General features: G+C 41.8%; 1 protein-coding gene across 1 annotated transcript in view; it reads left to right on the forward strand.

The window, feature by feature from the left end:
• Positions 1-975: 975 nt before the first annotated feature.
• The window catches only part of LOC306785743 (DNA primase large subunit-like), a gene marked incomplete at its 3' end in the record, with an annotated part of 40,647 nt that continues 20,305 nt past the window's right edge, over positions 976-21,317 (forward strand). Inside the window, exons 1-14 of the mRNA XM_079280198.1 lie at positions 976-1,015; positions 1,625-1,774; positions 1,928-2,040; positions 2,980-3,074; positions 3,168-3,288; positions 4,072-4,167; positions 4,504-4,641; positions 6,366-6,433; positions 6,872-6,944; positions 7,184-7,369; positions 13,143-13,269; positions 13,536-13,618; positions 14,690-14,758; positions 15,837-15,938. Coding sequence (XP_079136324.1) covers positions 1,630-1,774; positions 1,928-2,040; positions 2,980-3,074; positions 3,168-3,288; positions 4,072-4,167; positions 4,504-4,641; positions 6,366-6,433; positions 6,872-6,944; positions 7,184-7,369; positions 13,143-13,269; positions 13,536-13,618; positions 14,690-14,758; positions 15,837-15,938 — 1,416 coding nt within the window. The 5' untranslated portion in view covers positions 976-1,015; positions 1,625-1,629. The remainder of the gene's footprint in view (positions 1,016-1,624; positions 1,775-1,927; positions 2,041-2,979; positions 3,075-3,167; positions 3,289-4,071; positions 4,168-4,503; positions 4,642-6,365; positions 6,434-6,871; positions 6,945-7,183; positions 7,370-13,142; positions 13,270-13,535; positions 13,619-14,689; positions 14,759-15,836; positions 15,939-21,317) is intronic.

Consider the following 21,317-nt stretch of genomic DNA (forward strand, 5'->3'; position numbering starts at 1 on the left):
ACTGCGTGCGCAATGAGAGCAGCTAACCAGGCTAGCTGGCTAATATTTGTTGCTAAGCAGCAGTGTCAAGAGTTTCTTCTTCTACTACTTCTTGATGCTTTTTACCGCATGAAAAACAACGAAATATAGCATTACCGCCACCAACTGGTACAAAGTGTGGTTACACCTCTAAACACTGAACGTAAACATGTATAAATAGTATCAATACTGATGCATTAATGCGTAAAACATTGCATTTTGATATCCTAGATGAAGCTAATGTAGTTTTAAGTAATTTATATACTGTTAAGTATCTAAATCAAGCTCATCATGGTTTTTAATCAAACATCTTCATATGAAATATTGATTTCTAATATTTATTGTCGAGTAGAAATTACAGTAATTCCCTCTGAAATGCATGAAGTAGTATAGCAATTACAAAGTATAGTATTAAGTATAAAAATAAAGTACTTGCACTTGAGTAAACGTACATAACGTTATACTGAATATGTGCTCGTAGCTTCACACTCAACTGCAGGACAACCGAGATAATAGTTTTCCAAAGTTTCCATTAACTATTATAATTGATTGCAGAGAGCGTCTGGATAAATAAAGACAGGGTACTAAACCTTCCAATTCACTGAAGTAATATAATAATGTATGCTGGAAAAACAATCTGTCTATGTATGTGTTGTGGGTGCGTTTGTTATGTTGTACAAATGCTCCCGAAAGCTGTTGCACCCAGGTCGAGTCATGAAAATAATGTGATGTACAAACCATGCTTTGTTTCAAACATTTTGACTACACGACTAGTTCACGATGATAGAACATTGTGAAGTTTTTGTCTTTTCTTAACTTTTTATAGAAGTCCTCATTGACCGGGGTGAAATAGCGGGTCACGTGGTACAACTAAACGAGCGCACACACGTGACAGGCCTCTCTTCCTGTGTCGTCATCATTTACCCGCGTATGAACAGTCGACTTTGTTTGGCGGGATTGAGCAGAGAAGAAGAAGCAAACCCCCGTCGTGTGTTCGGTAATAACGACAATAAATACGTTAAATGTTGTTCCAGTACGTGGTGTGTATCGTGTGATAAGTTGCTGAGCTCGTGTTAGACGTTTACCGTCTTCAACCCTTTGAACAAGGTAGTTTGCTGTCTGCTAGCCACAAAGACGTTGCTATTCTTTATTCTGTCGTATGGAAGCAGCTCCTAAGTACCTTACTGAGTTTAGTAAAGCCGTTTCTACACAGGTTTTTGCAGATAAAAGTTAAAGCTAGTTAAATTATGTGTGGTGCTACTTCTGCACGTAGAATGGCACAACGTTAGTAACAGGTTAGGTCATTTATCGATTTTGTTTTTGTAAATAGGATCCTTTGATTTGTCAAAACCAATTAGGGTCAATGGATTGCTAATTGTTGACACCTCAAGTATCCAATATATCATTTTCATTTATTTTCCAAACCGACACCCAGGTGAAGACATTAAAGCTGAAACAGAAATAAAGCACAAGTCGTGCAACTTATTTAATTTCCATGACCATTTGTTGAAGCTCACACTGGAAGTTACTGCAAACATGTCAGCATGCTGACTACTAGTGGCCGACTGTCTTTATTCAAAACACTCTTGTTTTCTCTCTCCATCAGGAACCATGCAGTTTTCCAGCAGAAGAAGGAAGTTCATCACCAACTCTCAGACGGAGCTCTATGGACATCCTCTGCAGTTCTACGGGCAGCCACCTCTGGAAAACATCTGTCTCACTGAATTTGAGGCATTTTCTGTGGATCGGCTGAAACGTAAGACCTGGGTCTCGTGCTCGTCTGATGATATTTTGAACTGTTGGCATTTTCTGTATGTGGTGTTTTCTCTGCTTTTGTGAAATGCATAATGTGTTCAAAATGTGTTCAAATGCCTGATATTTAAAATGTGTTAATTTAATGCCACTGCAGTGTTGAAGACCATTGAGAATTTGGGCGTGAGCTACGTGAAGCGGTCCGATATGTACAAAAAGAAACTGGATTCTGAGTCTAAAGCCCTGAACTTTCCTTACAGACCAGATGCTGTGAGTATGTTTAGCAGTGCTACATCTACTACCTGTCATGAGTCCTAAAGCTTCATCATGAAGAGATTTCGTCATGACAGTTTACCAAATCTTTACTTTCATGCAGGCAGGGCTCAAAGTTAGCACCAGCCAAGTGCCTGGTGCTTCACTCACCAGCCAAATAACACCAAAGCTGCCAACATTGAACATGCACTAACCATTTGGCAGGTGGGCAAAACGTTTGAACCCTGCATGCAGTGTATGTCGGTAGTTATTGCTGGACACTGTACTCCATTGGGTTGGTGGTCGGCTGAAACTGCAATCAGATGCCACTTTATTTGGGTACACTAAGCCAAAACCCATGCAGACTAATACGACTGATCTGTACTGTTAAACAGGCATGTAGTTCAGTTATTTTGACCATCTTGTTCATATCAATGGTGGTAGGCTGAATAACAGAAACACCTGTGACTGTTAGTAAAACACGCCTGTGGCTGGTGCTATGTATTTAGCTTGATCTGCAGCATTGACTTCTACGGCTCCGGTCGATTCTGTAGTACAGCGTCAAACAAGGTAAAATTGACTTGTTAGCACTTTTTCATAACCTCAAATTATTTCATAATCGTTCACCTGGCTGACAGTGAAGATGATAATCCATGAAAATGACGACATCTTCTGTAAAGCGAGTGAATGGCAGTATCAAAACACAAAAGAGCTTATCTCAGAGGCATACAGGTAGCTGCTTACTTTGCAAACTACAAATTAATTACTAGAGCCAAAGTCACTGTAGATAGAGTACAGATAGTGTAAACATGACTGCAGTACCTGTTATGTATACAGAGCCACAAAACTCTATTTAATAAATCTGTTATTTGGATTTGACCTCACAGCTAAGATTATAGTAGTGAATAATGAAAACAACTATCTTTAAACATTGTGTACCTGCTTTCACCCGTTAAGGATGACAGGAAACCTCAGGCTGGACCGAGTGAATATGAGAAACGAAGAAAGGACCACATCTCCCACTTCATCCTCAGACTGGCCTACTGCCAAACGTAAGTTTAGTAGTAAGTGAGTTCGTTGTCAAATCAAATGTAATTAAAAAAAAATAATGCAACTGAATGTTTATTTCCAATTGAATTGTAAAGGGAGGATCTGAGGCGGTGGTTTATACAACAGGAAGTGGATCTTTTCCGCTACCGCTTCAATGAACTGTATCCGCCACAGAAGCTTGAATTTCTTCACAGAAATAATCTGCAGTACGACACTGTGAGTATGTCTGCGGTTACATATTTCAAAAGCCTGTTTTCTAATTGAATTTACTTAACTCAAAAGGTTAATTTTTGCAAAAAAATAAAAATAATACAATATTATTTTCACCTCCGGTGCTTTTATTGGTTCACATCTGGCCACATCTGTGAATGTAAAGGCTTGTGGACTGATCTGAAAGCCTAAAATATGTAATTCTAAAGAAACCGTCAAAATGTATACCGGAAATAGAAACTAACCAAGAAAAGGAAAAGTAACATTTGTGTTGAATTGTATTTCCACTAGATGGAGCTGTTTGATCGATTTAACACACGTGAATCTTAAGGGTTTCCTTCATTGGTGATTTAAAAGTTTAAATGTTGAAAGAGGTTTTTTTTTTGTGCTCTAATTTTGTGGCGAAATAATGTATTTGTGATCAAATGAGATTTCAGAAGTGATAAATGTCGATCAATGCTATTTTTAACAGTCACAGTACTCTTCATCAAATGTGAATAATAAGTGTGTTTAGTTTCTCTTTTCATTTTAAGTGAGTCTTCAGACCCAATTAAGGAAAGAACCGAGCCAGGTTTTCGAAAACGGAGATGCATATTTGAAGGAGGAAAATGAAAAAGCAACTCTTTTAACAATCCATCAACACATTGTGTGTGAAGCAAGGAGGAGAACCACACCTGTATCTGACAAATGATGTTTGGCTCCCACGAGCCTCAGCCGTCACTGTATTAACATGGACGCAGCGAAGCCTCTGCTGCTCTTCACTGACCTTTGTCATCAATAACTCTTCAGATTAGTGTCGAGGAGAAGAAGCCTCTGCGGGATAAACTCGTCAACTCCAGTTACACCGTCAGTGGAATCACTGTGGAGGAGCAGGACTTCTACAAAGTGAGTTTCTCTCTCTCTCTCTCTCTCTCTCTCTCTCTCTTTCTCTTTCTCTTTCTCTTTCATATCATTTCACAGTTGAATGGATTTAAGTCGTCTGTTGTCTATTAAATGAAAGAAGGAGAGGTGAAAATACGATGGCCTTGACTTTGAATTTACTTTGCAGTATTTGTTAAGAGCATGTAAATCATCACACTGCCTTTTATATAACATCAGTAGAATACACACAGCTAAGGGTGGGCCTCAGCATCCTGACATTCACTACGCATTCAGAGTATTAACAGCTATATCTTTTAAATGCATTCGTTATTTCAAATATTTTTTTGTTTTTCTTTAAAGGTCCCATTTCAGGATGCCCTGGATCTCGTGCGAACAAGGAAAGTGTACCTGAAAGCGGGCTACGTGTACATCCCTCACCAGGACATCGTCACCATTGTTCTCAACGATTTCCGCACCCGGCTGTCTAAAGCTCTAGCAGTAAGTGTTTGAAGCTCTTCACTGTTTCAGTTGAAACTGGAGTTTAAATGATGCTCAATTGGTCCTAAGAGGCCCACAGTGTGCCAAGGAAATCTCCCCCTCACCATCACACCTCCTGTCCTATATCTGAAGTTAGAACCGTGGTTGTTGCCTTCAGGGCCTTAGAGGAAAACTGGAGAAATGCGAGGTTCAAATAAGTTTGCACACAAGTCTGCACTGGTCATGCATGTGTCACAGAAAAGATAATTCACTCCTTTTTAACCAACACATAACACAAACAGTCTTGACCCAGATCCCATAGATGCATTTGTTTTAATTATGACTTGTACGTGTCTCTCAAGTGGGAAACGATGTCACGGCGATGATGTTTCGTGTGTGCGTCATGCTTCATCTGGTCCAAAGAGACGCCGGTTTCAATGGCTTTCCAAAGCAGCGCTTTGCGTCTACCGTAGAGCCGGCAGCTCATTGCTTTGTTCTTCGAAAATGATTCGGCAGTTTGAACAAAGGAGCATTTTTTCTTGTTTTGGTTTTGTTGTTTGACCCTTTTTGTATTTAACCGTGTCGTCACTTTCAATCAGTGTGTTGCCCGTGTTCATGACAAAGAGCGGCTTCTGTTTAGCCAGAGATCTAAACAGCCTATCGGAGCTCTCGTTTAAAACTCACTACCTGAATGTGCTCGATTTAATACAATTACACAATCGTGATTTAGTGAGTAGTTCTTAATGTAGCTCACTCATCTTACAATGCATGCAGAGCATCTTGGCCCGCTGCTCTGATGTGTGTTTACCTTCACAGAGAGAAGGTAAACTGTTTATTGTGGGCGAGTTCTGTGAAGAGTGAAGACTCCTCTCAGGACTCCACTGGCTGCAGAACCCGGTCTGGAGTCCAAAGCCTGATTGGATACCAGGTTGTGTGTCCTTGGTGTAGTAGAGAAAGTCGTTGCCGCTGCACTAATGTTTTCATAGTGGGCAACATGCACTTGATTTGCTTCAACACATGTCCTCCATCATGGGACCGACAGCAGGACCATCTTCTCCAAATTGCAACAGGAAAAGCAACTAAAAAAGAGCAACTTGGACCAGTTCTGCCATTCTCCCATTTCCTGCTAATTATCCGGACCACTAACTGTTGGAATGGAATAATGCTCTAAAACAATTTTCCTTGTAACTGTGACTGTTTGTGTTGCTATAATGGTTATTTACGCCCACTGGGGACAGCGCAGAGACTGTGTCATTAAAAAGGCATGAAATTGAAAGCTGCTTCTCCATATCACTCTTGTTATTTGTTGGCTCTTCATTTTAGCAGAAAACAACAGAAATATAGTGGCTGTCTGAAGCGTGTGTGTGTAAGGCAGTCGTAGAAGTGATAGACTGTGGACTTGTGTTTGTTTGCTGATTGGAGTCCATGTTCATAAAGCAATTAAACAAAGTAAAGCTATCTGTTTGGGAGGGATGAACATCCAGTCACACTCTCACACTCTCAGCTGAAAAGTTCACTTCTAACTGAGATAGGAAAACCAAACATCAGGATCAGGGGGGTGTATACAGATGTTCCAGGATGGGGTCATATAATGACATTAAAGAAACAGTAAATTACGTTAATGTAGCTTTATTTACATTTTATCCTGTGAAGTACTTCATCTTTGTACTCACCCTGCAATGTTGGGCTGTCCTTTTGAAAAGCGCTCTCTAGCATTACTCATGTGATGTCCATCTCACCTGCAGCTGACAGCGCGCTCGCTACCAGCAGTGCATTCTGATGAACGGCTCCAACCGCTCCTTAACCACCTCAGGTAAGCAGCGGCAGGATTAATAACTATGCTGGCACTTTGCCAGGACTCCGTTTGGAGAAAAGAAGAAGAAGAGATTTAGCAGGATTGATCTTTGGCACCAAAGAACGGCAGCTTGTGGCTGGCCTGAGTAAACCCAATCTGTCCTTGTGGTGAAGTCCAGATGTTGTGGGTATTTGTGTTGCCTGGCTCCGTGTGCAGCGTCGTCTATTCCTATTGTTACAGTCACTGTTTTTCAATATTTAGGACTAATGCTTCTCATGCACTGTACTGTATTTCTGTGTTGGTTGCGTCTGATTGCGTCTAGTCTTCAATGGCGGCTCTTACTTTGATTACATTGAGTGAACTAATATCTAATCAGATTCCATGGCCCTGATTGCTTCTAAACTGGTTTTATTTGTCACAGTCCTGATCTTTTGTAACAATGCGTTTTTGTTTTAGTCATGCCTATGTGGGACAGGATTACAGCATCCAGAAGAATGTTGGGAAAATCTCCTTGGATCAAATTGATTCAGTAAGTGTCATTGGCCGTCTCCTCCTTAAATGTCAAGTTTAAGTTGCCGTTTAGCCCGAGGAATGTGTGGTGTAAAGCGTATAATACGGTTTGTATTTATTCTCGTGGCACAGAGCTAGGAATGAAAATAAAGTGCATTTAGTGCCACTTTAGAGTCAAAAAGAAGATATGAAATCAAATATAAGAATAGATAGTCACGTGTACAGATGGATTACAGTGGTATTGTTGTCCGCCTCCAGCTTTCGGGAAAGTCCTTCCCGCTCTGTATGAGGCAGCTCCACCAGTCCATCCGAGAGAACCACCATCTCCGCCACGGCGGCCGCATGCAGTACGGCCTCTTCCTCAAAGGGATCGGCCTCTCCCTGGAGCAGGCGCTGCAGTTCTGGAGGTCGGAGTTCATACGAGGCAAAGTGGATGCTGACAAGGTAATGCTGACAACATGAATGCCGTGATGTGTTTTACGGTATTACTTTTGACTGCTGAATGTCCTGTTAAATGTGAAGTCTCTGCCATCAATTACAGAGACTGCGGCGGCTTGACAAAGACTATTTTACCCTGCCATAGTGCCATTCAACGCCTAAATGGCCGGTGCTGGTTCATTCGCGATGACGTGACCCCATCAAAGCTGTATTGAGAAGAATGCATCTCCCTGGTAGCATTATTTGCATGCACTCAGTGCTAATGAAGACTTAAGTGCTTGTGGTCGCAGATGTCGTGTCTCTCAATAGAAGAGCGAGATGCAGTAAAGACATTACGGTTTGTTTTGCATGAAGATAATCACTTCTCTTTATGTGAATAGGAGACGAAAGTGACAGGATACTCCACCTGATGGAACAGTTCACATAGAACAGATAGAATTTCATCCTGTGCATTGTTATCATGCTTTAAATATTCATATTTATCTATTTCTATTATATATATTATTTCTATTCTAAACGAGCCTGGACTGCACCAGCATTTATTTAACAGTTGTGAACTATGGTATCAAGCCACGCTGTCAAGAGAATAACTGTTCTATCGATAATTAGGCTTGTATCAGTTTGCCTTCACAGACGTGACTTTACCGTGAACACTACAGAGCAGGGGTGTCAAACTCATTTCCACTCTGGGCCACATCAGCATCACGGTCGCCCTCAAAGGGCCGGTTGTAACTGTAAGACTGTATAACTAACTTCTCCCGAACATATTGTTAAATAACTCTCTGCATTTGATTGTTGTTTATTTAAGTGTAAAAATATTGTACATGTAGTTTTATGAATGAAAAATTATATTTAAACACATTTCTGTTATTATAACATAAATCATTTTAATTGAGGGTTAAGAAACCCACATGACTCTATCAAAGATCAAACTATTAAAGAAAATAACAAAGACAAATATCAAACACAAGTTATTACATTAACTTTGTTCAAAGCTGTTTGTGTCACCTCTCTGCATCACTAATGTTCCTCCCTGTCGTCGTCCTGTGCATGGCAGCTACATCCAAGAGCTGCTCACTGAGAGTCAGGTCTGATGAACATGGATAGATGCTCTGTATCCGTGTTGTCTGTGCTTTCATCAACAGTTCATTAAAAACACAAGTACCTGCTCGTCTCTTAGCTGCTGTGTTGTTAGATTGCTGCTAGTTCATGAACTCGGTCTGCGATGGTGTTTCTTCACAAACTGACATTTGTAAAAGTCTGTATCTGGTCGGAGCTCTGCTCACATACCTTTAGCATGCACTGGGCTGTAGCTGTGTAAATATATTCTGCTGTGATTGCAGTCTGCCTTTTAATTCTTGGACAGTTTGATGTTTTTCTTGGAGGCTAAATTTAGCTCCGTGTTTGGTGTCAAAATGCCGTCGTGAATTGTATCCTTCATCACCGACACGCCTCATAACACAGAAGACAGACCCGTTTCTCTCCTTGAAGCACAAACATGTATTCGCTTTCCCATCTTTCATTACATTTTCTTCCCTCTGCATCAATTTTTCAAGATCAATGAATTCAAATGAAAATGATCCTTAGTTTCAGCAGTCAAACCATTCAGGACGTCTATTTGGCTAACATACACGTACATCATGACGGCTATCAAGCTAGAGGCTGTAAAATGTGCCATCATTCACCAACCCTGCAGCTCCCCGTCTGTTTCTATTACGCTTTATATCCAAATGAATGTTGGACGTTTCAACACAGATGTGTCTGGCTATCGTTAGCTAAACAAAGTGTAAATGCTGACTCGGTTCATTGACGAACAAACAACTACCGGTACAAAGGTCCTGATTTAGAGAGGCATAACGGCTGACAATAACAGAGAAAGCTGTCTAACGTTAGCCCTCCTGACTATTATTAAATATCAATAACTCTTGAATGCATGCAGAATACCACCGGCTTGGCACCAACGTGAGTTCAGTGATGTAACGACCCTTCCTCCTTCTATATTCAGTATTTCTTGCACTGCAACAGGAAATAAACTGACACATTTGGGCTGTTTAACGTTCCACAACTGTGAAATGTTCGATATATTTGTTACAGAACCTTTTGTGTGTGTGTGTGTGTGCCTTGATCCCCGAGCCGTGTTGTCTTTTAGATTATTATTGGGAGTAGTAGTAGAGCTCATGGCTGCCATGTAGCTCCGGGCGGTCTGCACTCTTTCCAGTCCGGCGACATGTGTTGCAGCAGCCAGACAAAGTGGTGGGAGATCTTGAGCCCCCTGTTTACTGCTGGGGCCCCAGTTTCTGTTGTAATCAGAAGATGCATCAAATGGTTCTGACCAGACAAAGACACACAGAGAGTCCTTCATGTATTTAGCTGTTCATCAGATATGTTGTCTCTTTTGTAATGCTTTTCACATCTCTTAGCCTGTGCAAAAGAACACGTTTGTAGACAGAAGGAGGAAAGATACAATAATATGCAGTTGGTAAAAGGCAGAGTTGTCTATACAGAAATGTATCATAACTAATGTGAGTGACGAAGAGGCTAAAGCATTCCCAAAATCCTCAGTGAACATGCTGTGAATAGAAACTAATTTCAAAAATGTATCTCACTGGAAAAACCTTCAAAAGCAAAACATCAAAGTCGAGGAGTAAACAAGTGAAGTGTGTTCATAATATTTAACCTCAATATGGTCTGTCCAGGTTGTCCCAAACCAAAACTCCCTTCATACTTTGAGTATGAAGCATTAAAAGTGACGTGGACTCTCCCTCTAAAAATACACTTTCCTTGTATAATTGTAGAAATGAGTTTCCTGCTGGTGTACCCATTGACTGCAATGACCACCTGTATTCAAGCATTCAACGATAATGAGAACGAACAAGGTTGCTGCGTTACTCATCCGGGATGAAAGTAAACGAAAATACCCCCAGTCATTTGTGGAGCTCTTTGAAAGGGTTTCGCACTGCAGCAGCAGAACATGTTTGACGTCAGGGCAGTTATTTCTGAGTTCTAAAGACTAAATTCAGAAAGAGGGGTTTTTTGTTTGTGTGCAGACATTTAGTCAAACCATCTAAAGATTTCCCGGCACCCCTTTTTGTGCATCTTTGTTACCGACGCCTGTTAAAGATGAAATCAACTTGATCTATCCATTTTTATTTATTTTTTTGCCACATGAAGTTCGCGAGAGTGTCTGTTTGAACCACATTCAACGAGTTAGCGGGTTGCGTTTCCCTCGGGGTAGGACTGCTTGTTTTACAGATGTTAACTTCGGGTTAATTAATTTCCACTCACTGACGCCATTGTTCTTGTTCTGGCTTTGCTTTGCTCTGGGGTCCCTTTTAGCAACGGAGGGTTTTTATTAGATGACACTTTCTATTAACTGCTCTCAAGTGTGGTTACAAATATACACCATGTTGTGTTTTTATGACTGGTATTGTCAGTACATTTGAAAGTAGCCCCCGGCTGCATAAACACAATATCACTTTTCACTTCACTTTTGTTCTTGAAGGCAGACAAGAGAGGCAACGTTAACATTCTTGAATTAGGATTTAGGAATTCATTGGGACGTCTTCACTATTTCAGCGACTTGACATTCATTCAGTAAACCGAATATCGACCAATACGTCACCTTATCTCGTATACAGGTCGGCTAGAGGCGAGGCGACCCATCCGCCAGGACCTCCCCCTCAACCTTTGGTCCCGGCTCTCATTGGCTGTAGTTCCCCGACGTATCCAGATGTGTAGGCTGCCAGATATCTGGAATGCGTCTGAGAGGCAGCCGTGAGCCTCGTGGCTCACATCGTTGAACATCTGAGGCTTTTTGTCCGGAAGCTCCATAACCGCGAGAGAGAGGGGAGAATCAGGGCTAAAGTCATGTCGTGTGAACTATGCCTGAACCGGCATAGTGAGCCAGCATGCACAGGACCAGGACACGAACCTGCAGCTGTCTTGGACTTATTTTAATGGTATTACATGTAAGAGGAATCTGAGCTGCAGGCACATCAGTCACTGTGGACTGACGGCGCCTAAGAAGCCATGCCAAGTTTACACACACATTCGCGTACGTCATCCCCTTGAGTGTGTCCTAGTTCGCCGTCTCCATCGCCTCAGGTTTCTGTGAATGTGTCCTGCAGTGTGGGGGGATGTGTTTCAGTGACGAAGCCCCGTGAGCCAAGATGTGCACCAGAGGAGCGGCGGCTCTGCTGTTCTTTTAATGCCGCTTTGTGCTTGTGTGCAGACTCTAACACGGCTGACCTCCAAACCGAGGGAATTCAGAAACCCACAGTAGATCCAGGATTATCTGAAGTGTGGGCTGGGGTGTAGGAACACGGTGGGAATATTTTTCAGAGGGGTTGCGTTCAATGCGAGTAAAAATAGGACAAGTTGTCAACAAACTGCAGGCTGCATTGTAGCCTGCATTGTCTGTTTTTTAAGGACAAATCGAACGTCTTTTAGAAAACGGCGTAGTTCTTGTGACTTTAATTTCCATTGTTAGCAAAGTAAGAATAAAGTCAGGCCACCTCAGTGAGAGTTCATCATTTCTTAGTGTGTCTTCTTTTTAGACCACATAGGATCTTTTTATGTCCTAATTATTTCACATAATGCATATTAAACACACTTTAGTGCCAGTGGAGTTTTAATAGAGTAGGGGGATCTTAAATCGGGAAACAGCCTCTTGAATCCTCCCGCGCTTCACATAATTAATATTTGATTTAGTGTACTTCATGAAGACTTTATGGATCTGTGGATTGCCGCTGCAGCTTGTCACATTAGCAAGTTCAAGGGTTTTATTGCAACATTTACGTGTTATGATGGGAGCAGTGCTGGTGATCCTGTTCTGCTACTGGCGCAGCACACTGTTGGTGTTTTACTGTTTGATTTTTAGAGGCAGGGTTCCTGTAAATCACGTTTAACTGTTGCACACGAGCTCTGTACGTAGAGAAGAAGCTCACTGTGAAGAGTGTGTCGCATGAGTCCCGATAGGAAGTCTGAAGGGAGTTCTGGTTTGGAACAACCTGGACAGACGATGGTGTGACGGTTTGCAGAGGTCTGGCACTTTAAAGTTTATGAATACACTTTACTCGTGTTTGCTTTTTGAGAGATCATGTAACTTTTTTTTCCCAGCTATTAAATCAGTGACTCGCATAGGTTGACTGTAACCTAGTTAGTTGTCTCTCAACTAAAAGGTCAGGCCCCCTCCAATAATGCTGAGATGGGCAAAGAAGTGAGAACACAAACACCTGGAATGTGTTTCCATTTCTGTCTTTCTTTAGCCACATTGGATAATGTTGTCTTTGGGCCTGGGACAGTTAGTTAAATGAAATGGGAAATATCTTATAACGAGTAACTATAGCTGTCAAATAGATCCAGAGGAGGAACATGTTCAACACTTCCTTCTGGGATGCGTTTTAGTCGTATACGGTAGTTTAAAATGAAGATACTCTAATAAAATTCCTTTTTTAAGTGAGGTAGGAGTAGATACTGCTACGGTGTATTTGGGAGCTCCTTTTCTATTGAAAACACACTGTTCATGTTGTATCAAAGTGCTCTGCAGGATAAGGGTCAAAAGCAATTAAAATGGAAAGAATATCCATAATTCAGCTATCTGGAGTGTGACGACACCTGTACAGCAGGTTCTCTCTAATCGTTCTATATTTCATTGAGGAAAACAGTCAGAAGTGACGTGATGTACGACCGTGTCTCTTTTCACCCCAACCTTGTGCCTCTCGCGCTCTCATCCCCACTAATGCCTCCTGTCTCCTTTCCTGGCTCTCTTCCTCTCTAGTTTGACAAAGCATATGCCTACAGCGTGCGCCACATGTTTGGCAAAGAAGGCAAGCGAACAGACTACACCCCCTACAGTTGCATGAAGGTGATTTTATCAAACCCACCCAGCCAAGGCGACCATCATGGTGAGTTGATGACTGTCGGAAGACGCCATTACCCGTGTGATGAGCCACTCAGCCGCCATTATCAGGCTTTTTACTTCAAGTGCTTTGCCTGGAAACTGACACAACTGATAGTGGAGATTGCATGTGAGGCTCTAAATGCTGGTATTTTTAATGACGGACTATTTCAGCCACCCCCCCCCCCCCATCAGTGAAACAAGTAATGTGCCATGTTAACTGTGAATCTATGTGTTGATGCATTGTAATACATTTGAACTTTGTGTTTCTAGGCTGTCCTTTCCGTCACACTGACCCAGAACTGCTGAAGCAGAAGCTTCAGGCCTACAAAGTGTCTCCCAGTGGGATCAGTCAGGTGGGTGCCGTCCTGTCTAGGCTGGGCCTCAGACTAGCCTCCGCTATCTGCTTCTAACGGGGGACATTTCTCCTCTTATCGCATGGATGTTCATAAAATAATGTTTATCTTAAAGCATTTATTAGTTTCTGATAGATCTCCATACAGTAGAGGTTTATTTCTGCATGAGCTGCAATGTAAAGGCTGTTCTAGAATGATCTAGTGTGGATGTTCGGCATGCTGTTTCTCTAATCCCCTAAGAACCTTCCAGTCCAGGATAAACCCCGCTAATTGGACAGGAAGTGCTAAGTGAAGGGAGGTACCACACCAGTGAGTAAAAATATCACACTGGTGTGGTACTTTTCTCCTTTTGCATGAGAGGAAAAATAACTCCAATCACAACACAGCTGGTGTTTACTCGTTTTAACGTGTGTTTTGTGTGCATCTTTTGCTAAATGTTCCTGGAATTCCAGTGAACAAAATAATAAAAAACTGCATCATTTTGGCATAAAGTAAGAAGTGCTCATCACTGATCTAAAACCAGCCCCGGTGATGAGCGTGCTTGTAGCAGTATCACGCTGAAGGCAGCCTTCAGGGATATAGGGAATAATGAAAGAATGAAACAGCCAAAACCAGGCAGGTTCCACAGAGTCTCTCTCGCGTTCGCGCTCTTTTTTCTTTTTTTTTAACTGTGTGCTGGAGACCTTTGGATTGATATTTTAGCAGGTGAGTTACCCTGAATATGCCGTCGCCAACACTCCAGTGCTTTTAGTGTAGTACCAGATTGTGAGAGGTCTTATGTGAAGCAGCCACGGCCCGGGCTTCAACATATCTGCGCACATCATCTCTTTTCAGCTTTGCAGAGCTTAAGAAAACCAGAAAGTAAAAAAAATAGGAATCAGGGCATTAATATTTAAAGTAGCCCAAATAAGCCTGTGATCTGTTTTCTCTGCGTTTGCAAAGATCTCGTGACATCATCGTGTGTAAATGTACTGTGTCGGTATCTACGGTTTAACAGTTTAGGGAAAGAACATAGTCCCATATAAGCCAGTTTCTTCATTCTTTCTACCGTCTACCTTTTTTTTGTCTCAGATCCTGGAGCTGGTTAAAGGGATGCACTTTCAGCTGGCGTGCCAGAAGTACTTTGAGCTGACTCACAACGTAAGTGCAGATTTAATTAGAAGCCGGGTGTAACTGGGGCTACCTTTTGTCAGAGACGGGGGTTTGGTCCTCAGGAGAGACCCAGAACTGTCATCACCTCCATCATCAGCTGGCTGTCATAGCCACTTAATTTTCACAGGTTTATTATAGCGTTCAGATCTTTTTAGGCCCCCATGGACACTTGTTTAATTTAATCTGTTTTAGTTTGGATGCTTGAGTCATCATCCCTTTCAGTCACACTCAAGCGCCTCATTTTTAGAGAAGCAGCGATTGAAAGAAGGAACCACGGTCTGAAACTCAAAGCATTCTTACTTGTGACTTTAAATGCAAGACATGTTTCAGATGTTTGGTCGTTTCCTATAAATTCACATTCAAACACACCCATTCACCTGGAACGCCATTGTGTAAACTACTGCGACTCTGCTGAACATTTTACAAGATCAACTTCAAAAACTACAAACTGTCTAATACACTATGATGGATGGATGTATGTATGATATTTAAGTACAAGTTTATATGTGTATTGATCAACAACCCTTTAGGCCCAATGCAGATACATTATAATATTTTTCGAGGAAGTAGTAAAACTCCTCCATAATTGCCATTAAAACACATCACAACTATTTTTAGAAAATGATTTTCTTCACTCTAATTGTTCAACAATTAATTTAAAACATTGACTCTCAGTTCATGGTTTTTAAAACATCAATCACAATTGGCCAGTTGTTTTACAAATGGTGTAAAATGTCCCAGGAAGAGCATTTGAGAGAGCTTGAGCGTGTTGATGGATTCATAGGTTTTTACTCCTCATGAGTGATTTTGACATTCTACATCCTGAAAGGGCTTTTCATCTTTTCACTCAATTAGAACGCTAATTTGGCCATGAAAGCCTGCTGTCCTCATCATTGTTAATAAATTCCACATCGTCTCCAATGAAGCAGATGTTACACGACCATCTCATAGCAGATGAGATAACATTGATTCAACCAATCAATCAACCAATCAATATGCCACCAACCTGCCTCTTGTGACGTCTATTCTCCTTCCTCCCCTGTGTTTTCTTTACTTCCTTGAGCAGATTGAGGAAGCCAATTTCTCGCTCAATCACCCCAACCAGTACTTTATAGAGAGTCAGAAAGCTTTGGGAGGAGGCAAGGACGATGACGAGAACAATGTCATTGTATTTGCTGCCAGGAGGATGGATGAATTGTGGCAGGAGGATGGATGCAAATAAACTATTTCCACATTTGTATTATGCCGCCTTGGAATGTTGCCTCATAGTGCACAATGCAGTTTATTCAAAGCATACATGGTCCGCAGATATTTCCTCCTCGAACTTCTGTTTGCAATCATTTGTGAACATTTTTGCACCAGTGTGGCAACATGGGCTGCTCTTTAGGAGGTCTCCACTCTTACTATCTGTTATCTTTAGATCCAATTAGATGCACTGAACATGCAGCCCTGAATTACATGAATACAAATGTGTGAATGAAAACCTTTCTGTAATTTAATGATTGTGCATTTTAAATCAAATTTTTATGTCTGAGGGTTTTGGAGGTAAAAAAAAAGAAAAATTGCAGCACTTACGCACATTTGTTCTGCAGGCGTTTGTTAGACTTCATCACGCTTGTAACGGCGGAGCACTAGAGCTGCACACATAAAATGCAGGCATGGAGCTCGACACAGAGGATGTATCCAGTATAATAAGGCAACTCGATAACTGCGCAGTCAGGCTGCTGTCAGCAAGACGTCCATGTTTAATATTCGGTTGTGCATGACTACGTTTGACAAAGCTGGGCGCGTTCTTAGATTGTGGGCAGGCAGTTGACTGGGACAGTGTTTATCTCTGAATGGATTTACAATCATCAGTCATCAACTTGCTCTCTCTTGTAGTGCGATTTGTTTTCTTCCAGGGCTCATTACATGGGCGAGAGGTGTGCTGGGGGGTGGTGCATTAACAGAAAGGGCAAGGTGCGACATTTGTTCCATCAGCCTGGTATGGAAGCTGACATGCAGGGAGCATCTGTATGCAGAGGCGGGCCCTGTAGCTGGAGTGAAGCTTCGTGAATGTGTTGCAATCTGAAGCTGGTAAATCCTGCAAAACATACCACGCTCAAGTAAAATCTATTCAAATATAAAAGAGAAAGCAGAACTTCAGGTCTAATATAGGAACATAACAGGAATTTGTGATGGCTGCGAACATTCACACACACACACAATGTCACAAACATTTGATCTCTTTAGTAAAATGAAGAATATACTTTGCTTGGACCCACAGCAAACGGGAATAAAAGTGGTGGGGCTAACGGACATTTCATGACATGACCATAGCACCACTGCTGTCTTTTTGACAGCACAGGCCTCGGGCCAATGCCTTCAGGATGGGTTCAGTCCGGTTCATCCTCAAGATGGAGACACGGCCTGTCTGCACCTGGAAGGTTGAGTTTAGGCTGTTGGATGCTGGAGGAAGGCAGACAATTACTCCTCCATGCAAATGAATACAGACAGCTGGAATCAACTCAAACTACATCCAGACATTGGAGTAGCCATTAGAACTCTAGCACACTGAGTTTGTGTTGTGGAGACTTTGTTTAACTAGCGTTAGTTGCTTGGTGTTTGAATTGTGTTTGTTTGCACCGCTCCTGTTTAAATGAGTAAACTATGGCTCTAATTACTTGATTAGAAACCATTTCAAATGAGCGAGGCTTCACTCTGACCGGTTTGTTTGGGAGGTGTCCTGCATGTGATGGTTTAGCTATCCTCCACTCGGCCCTCTTTAATTGCTGCAAAACCTTTCTGACTTCTGTTTCCTTCTTTAGGCAATGTTAATCTTTTGAATCAAATATTCAGGTCTCACTTTTTATTGTCACATCCCACGGCACAGCATATAAAAGGAAGGTTTATGTTTGACGTTGGTCTTGGGCTCAATCATACTAATCTTTATTCGAAAGTTTGGCACGCTTCTCCTCACACAGCGTTGCCAACAGCAGCGTGAAAAATACATCAAAACGTGCGGCCCGATCGGGAATAGTGTGCTGTCTATCGCAGTAGAAGTTTAGATTATTAGAACATCTGTTAACTTCTACTATCACAGTAGAAGTTAACAGATGTCCTAATAATAATAACATTAACAGATGTTCAAATAATAATAAAACTTCTACTGTGATAGAAGTTTTATTATTATTAGGACATCTGTTGAGCAAAACAACTTAGTTACATTGCAAAAGTTTGGAAAATGTGGATGAAACATTTAAACCATGAACAAATTTAAAGTTAGTGAAATCAATAGGAGAATGCTTTAGTCACCTGGGAATGTTAAAAAGAAAAGCAAACAACCACAGTAAACCAGTGGGACACATACTCCATGTTGAGGTACTTGTACATTGCTTGTTTTCACATTTGATCTACTTTATACCTCTGCACCGCTGCAGTACACATGCAGTTATTCACCTAATAGGCCGACACATTTACAGCATACGTGGGTCTCTGCAGCAATGAGCAAATGTGTTTCTATCTTTTTTACTTTACTCATATCAACCTTATAACTGAGCATTGAATGAGTATGTTATAGATAGTTTTATTTACTTCATTGTAATCTCAGCAATACCTTACAGCAGGGGTCACCAACCTTTTTGAAGCCGAGAGCTACTTTAAGGGTACTGAGCAGTACGAATGGCTACTTGTTTGATACAAACTTCCTGAATAACAAAATTGCACAGATCACCTTTTAATAATAATAATATATGTGAAGCGACTGTCTGATCACGTTTATGTTAATTATTCCTCACAATAATTAACAATTATTTCCACAACAATGATGGTAGGAAACAGATATATTTAAACATGCAACATTTATTTGTTAATCTCTTTCAACATTTGAAAGTCAGAGGACTAACATTTTTTAACAAATTGTGAACTCTGTCCCATGTTTATACAAATGATCAGTTATGTAAGATAAAAAAAATCAACTCTCACTTTTTTAAATGAATCCTATCACATTAGTACTACGGTAAATGGTCAAAATGACCTGCAGCCAATAGTAAGGTCAGGGTCAAACGGCCGCTGTTATTGGAACACCACTAGAATAAAAGTGAGGTTACATTTTTGTTTGAGCTAAGGGCACAGGAAAGTATGATATGGTCAACCACGAGAGTTGATGAAGCTCAACCTAATCCAGGTCTTTTATTGCCGACATGACACATACAGGTCCAACACAACCGAGAAGAGAAGTTGACAGAGATTCAGGCCATCAGACTCTTTGCCTGTTGGCGAGCAACATATAGCACACATGCCTGCCGCTGTCCTGATACATCTCTGTGTGGAGGCCAGGTAGCAACGTCACCGCGCCTGAAGAAAGACGCACCTGGATACATGGGTCCACGACGCGAGGAGAACCGAAGGAAACGCAGCCATATGTTAGCGGCTGTCTGTTAGCAGCACTTTACCATTGCGTAGCGTGAGCTGCCTCTACCGTTACACCCAAAGCATGGCCATTTGTAGAAGGTGTATCTTCTTCTTCCCACACTTTATGGAAATGTTCATTACCAAACACAGGAGCCATGCTGTTTCTCTCAGGAAAGGCCCAGTTAGCTCAGCTGCCCTTAAAAGAAGCTCTACAGAAGGTCCAACACAGACATTATTCAATGGTGAGTGAAGCTTCAGCATCTTTTTATTTGACAAGCACTTGCTTTTTTGTGTGCTTGTACAATAATGTATACACTGTCCTGCTTTCCTATGTTTTCTCACTTGAAGTCTCTGTCCATGGTATTTCAGTTGTGGAATGTGAATTGTCACCTTTCCTTATTATCAGGAACTATCGGATTAGTAGTTTGTCTCCATGTTTAATTATAAGGGAGAACCGTATCATGACATTTCTGAGTGAGTGTACTTCCCCTGCATTTGCAATTAGTTTGGACAACATGTCGTGTGTTTTCACATCTCTTTTAAAGAAAGATAAATATTTCAGCTAAAGAGCTGAGAAAAATGATCAGTATTTCGTGCTGTTATTCTGAGATTCAGTACGCTGCTTCCAGTTGTCAATCAATGCCTCCCTCCCTCCCTCCTTTCTGTAGCTCAGCATGGAGTACTTTCAAATATTTAACGCTTGTGAAACGGGGAAGTAGGTTTTTGTGTCACAGAGACTATACACTCACAGCCTTATGCTAAATATATCTGATGTAAAATATGCCGAGTGGGTTTTTCATTCATGTTTGTCGGACAGGGTGAATGGGTAATGTAGATAATACACCTGTTTTTGGAAGAACGTGGCCTGCACAAACCACTGAGTTAGTATATTGCTTAAGTGTTTAAATACTGCAGTGTCTGAATAAATACTTGGTTAGTAATCTGGTCTATTTAGACACTGTAGAATCATGATTTGCCTGTCTTCAATGCCTTTATTTAAATACAATTGTTCACAAGTTAGTGATTGTCCTCTGTTGATAATGCGGTGAAATGAGCCATGTTTGGCTGTCCTGTAGGAACGCGTGTCTCGCTTGTGGCTGTTATTGGTCGGTGAGAACGGCGTCGCGGCCACTTGGAAACAGCCTGTGGCCTCATTCTGGAAAACAATGCAGCGATATGGTGCACTGGAAAAAAAAAGAAGTAAAAACATCCCCCAATCTGGCAGTAAATTCTAAAACTTTTTTTAGATTGGAAAATTCTTTCAAATCCCAGTGAGGCAGCAACGAGATTCAAAGAAGACATTTTAAGCCAGCATGCAACTGGAAAGTCATTATATCTGACCATGGATCTTGGAGGCAGTGCAGAGGACAGGGAAAGGACAGTCCTTTCTTTTTATAAGAGGGCTAATGTTGAGTGGGCTTGCCCCTTGACATGCACACTCAAGGGTAAATTGGTTACACACACAAAACTAAAGATTCTTAGGACTGTTGCTGCTCGATTGTTGGTGGCGGCACTCAAGTACACGATTAAACGACTAAAGCCGTCAATACCACCATGCACAACAATACGCCATCTGAAAAAGTATGAGCACAGATGAATATCAGTACCACTGAAAGTCACTGCTTAACTGTAAACAAATCCAATAGAGAAAGTGTCACTTTCAAAATATAACTGACCTGTGCAGAGCTAGTCTATGCCGCTGGCGATCGGCATGCCCAGGCCTCCCGCCCGACCCACCGCCCGGTCTGCATAGCACCCGACCCCGATGCATGTCCCTGCGGGTGGTGGGTCCACAGGGTGGCTGCTCCATGGTGTTTATTCGGGCTGAGCCTGACCGGGCCCCATGGGCAAAGGCCCGGCCACCAGACGCTCGCCTACGAGCTCCCCTCCTGGGTCTGGCTCCAGGAGGGTGCCCCGGTTTCCCTGGTCCGGGCGATGTGGCTAAAGTCCGTGGGCTAACTATCATAGGGGTCGTTTTGAACCGCTCTTAGTCTGGGCTCTCCCCTGAAACCTGTTTGCTACCAGGGGCTAATGCCCCGGACAACATAGCTCCCAGGATCACTGAGCCACTCAAACTCCTCCACCACGATAAGGTGGCGATTCGCGGAGGAGATTTTTTTTATTTTTTATTTTCTTTTCTTTTATTTCTTTTTTT

This window comes from Melanostigma gelatinosum (genome assembly GCF_949748355.1).
Source record: "Melanostigma gelatinosum genome assembly, chromosome: 12".
NCBI lineage: Eukaryota > Metazoa > Chordata > Actinopteri > Perciformes > Zoarcidae > Melanostigma > Melanostigma gelatinosum.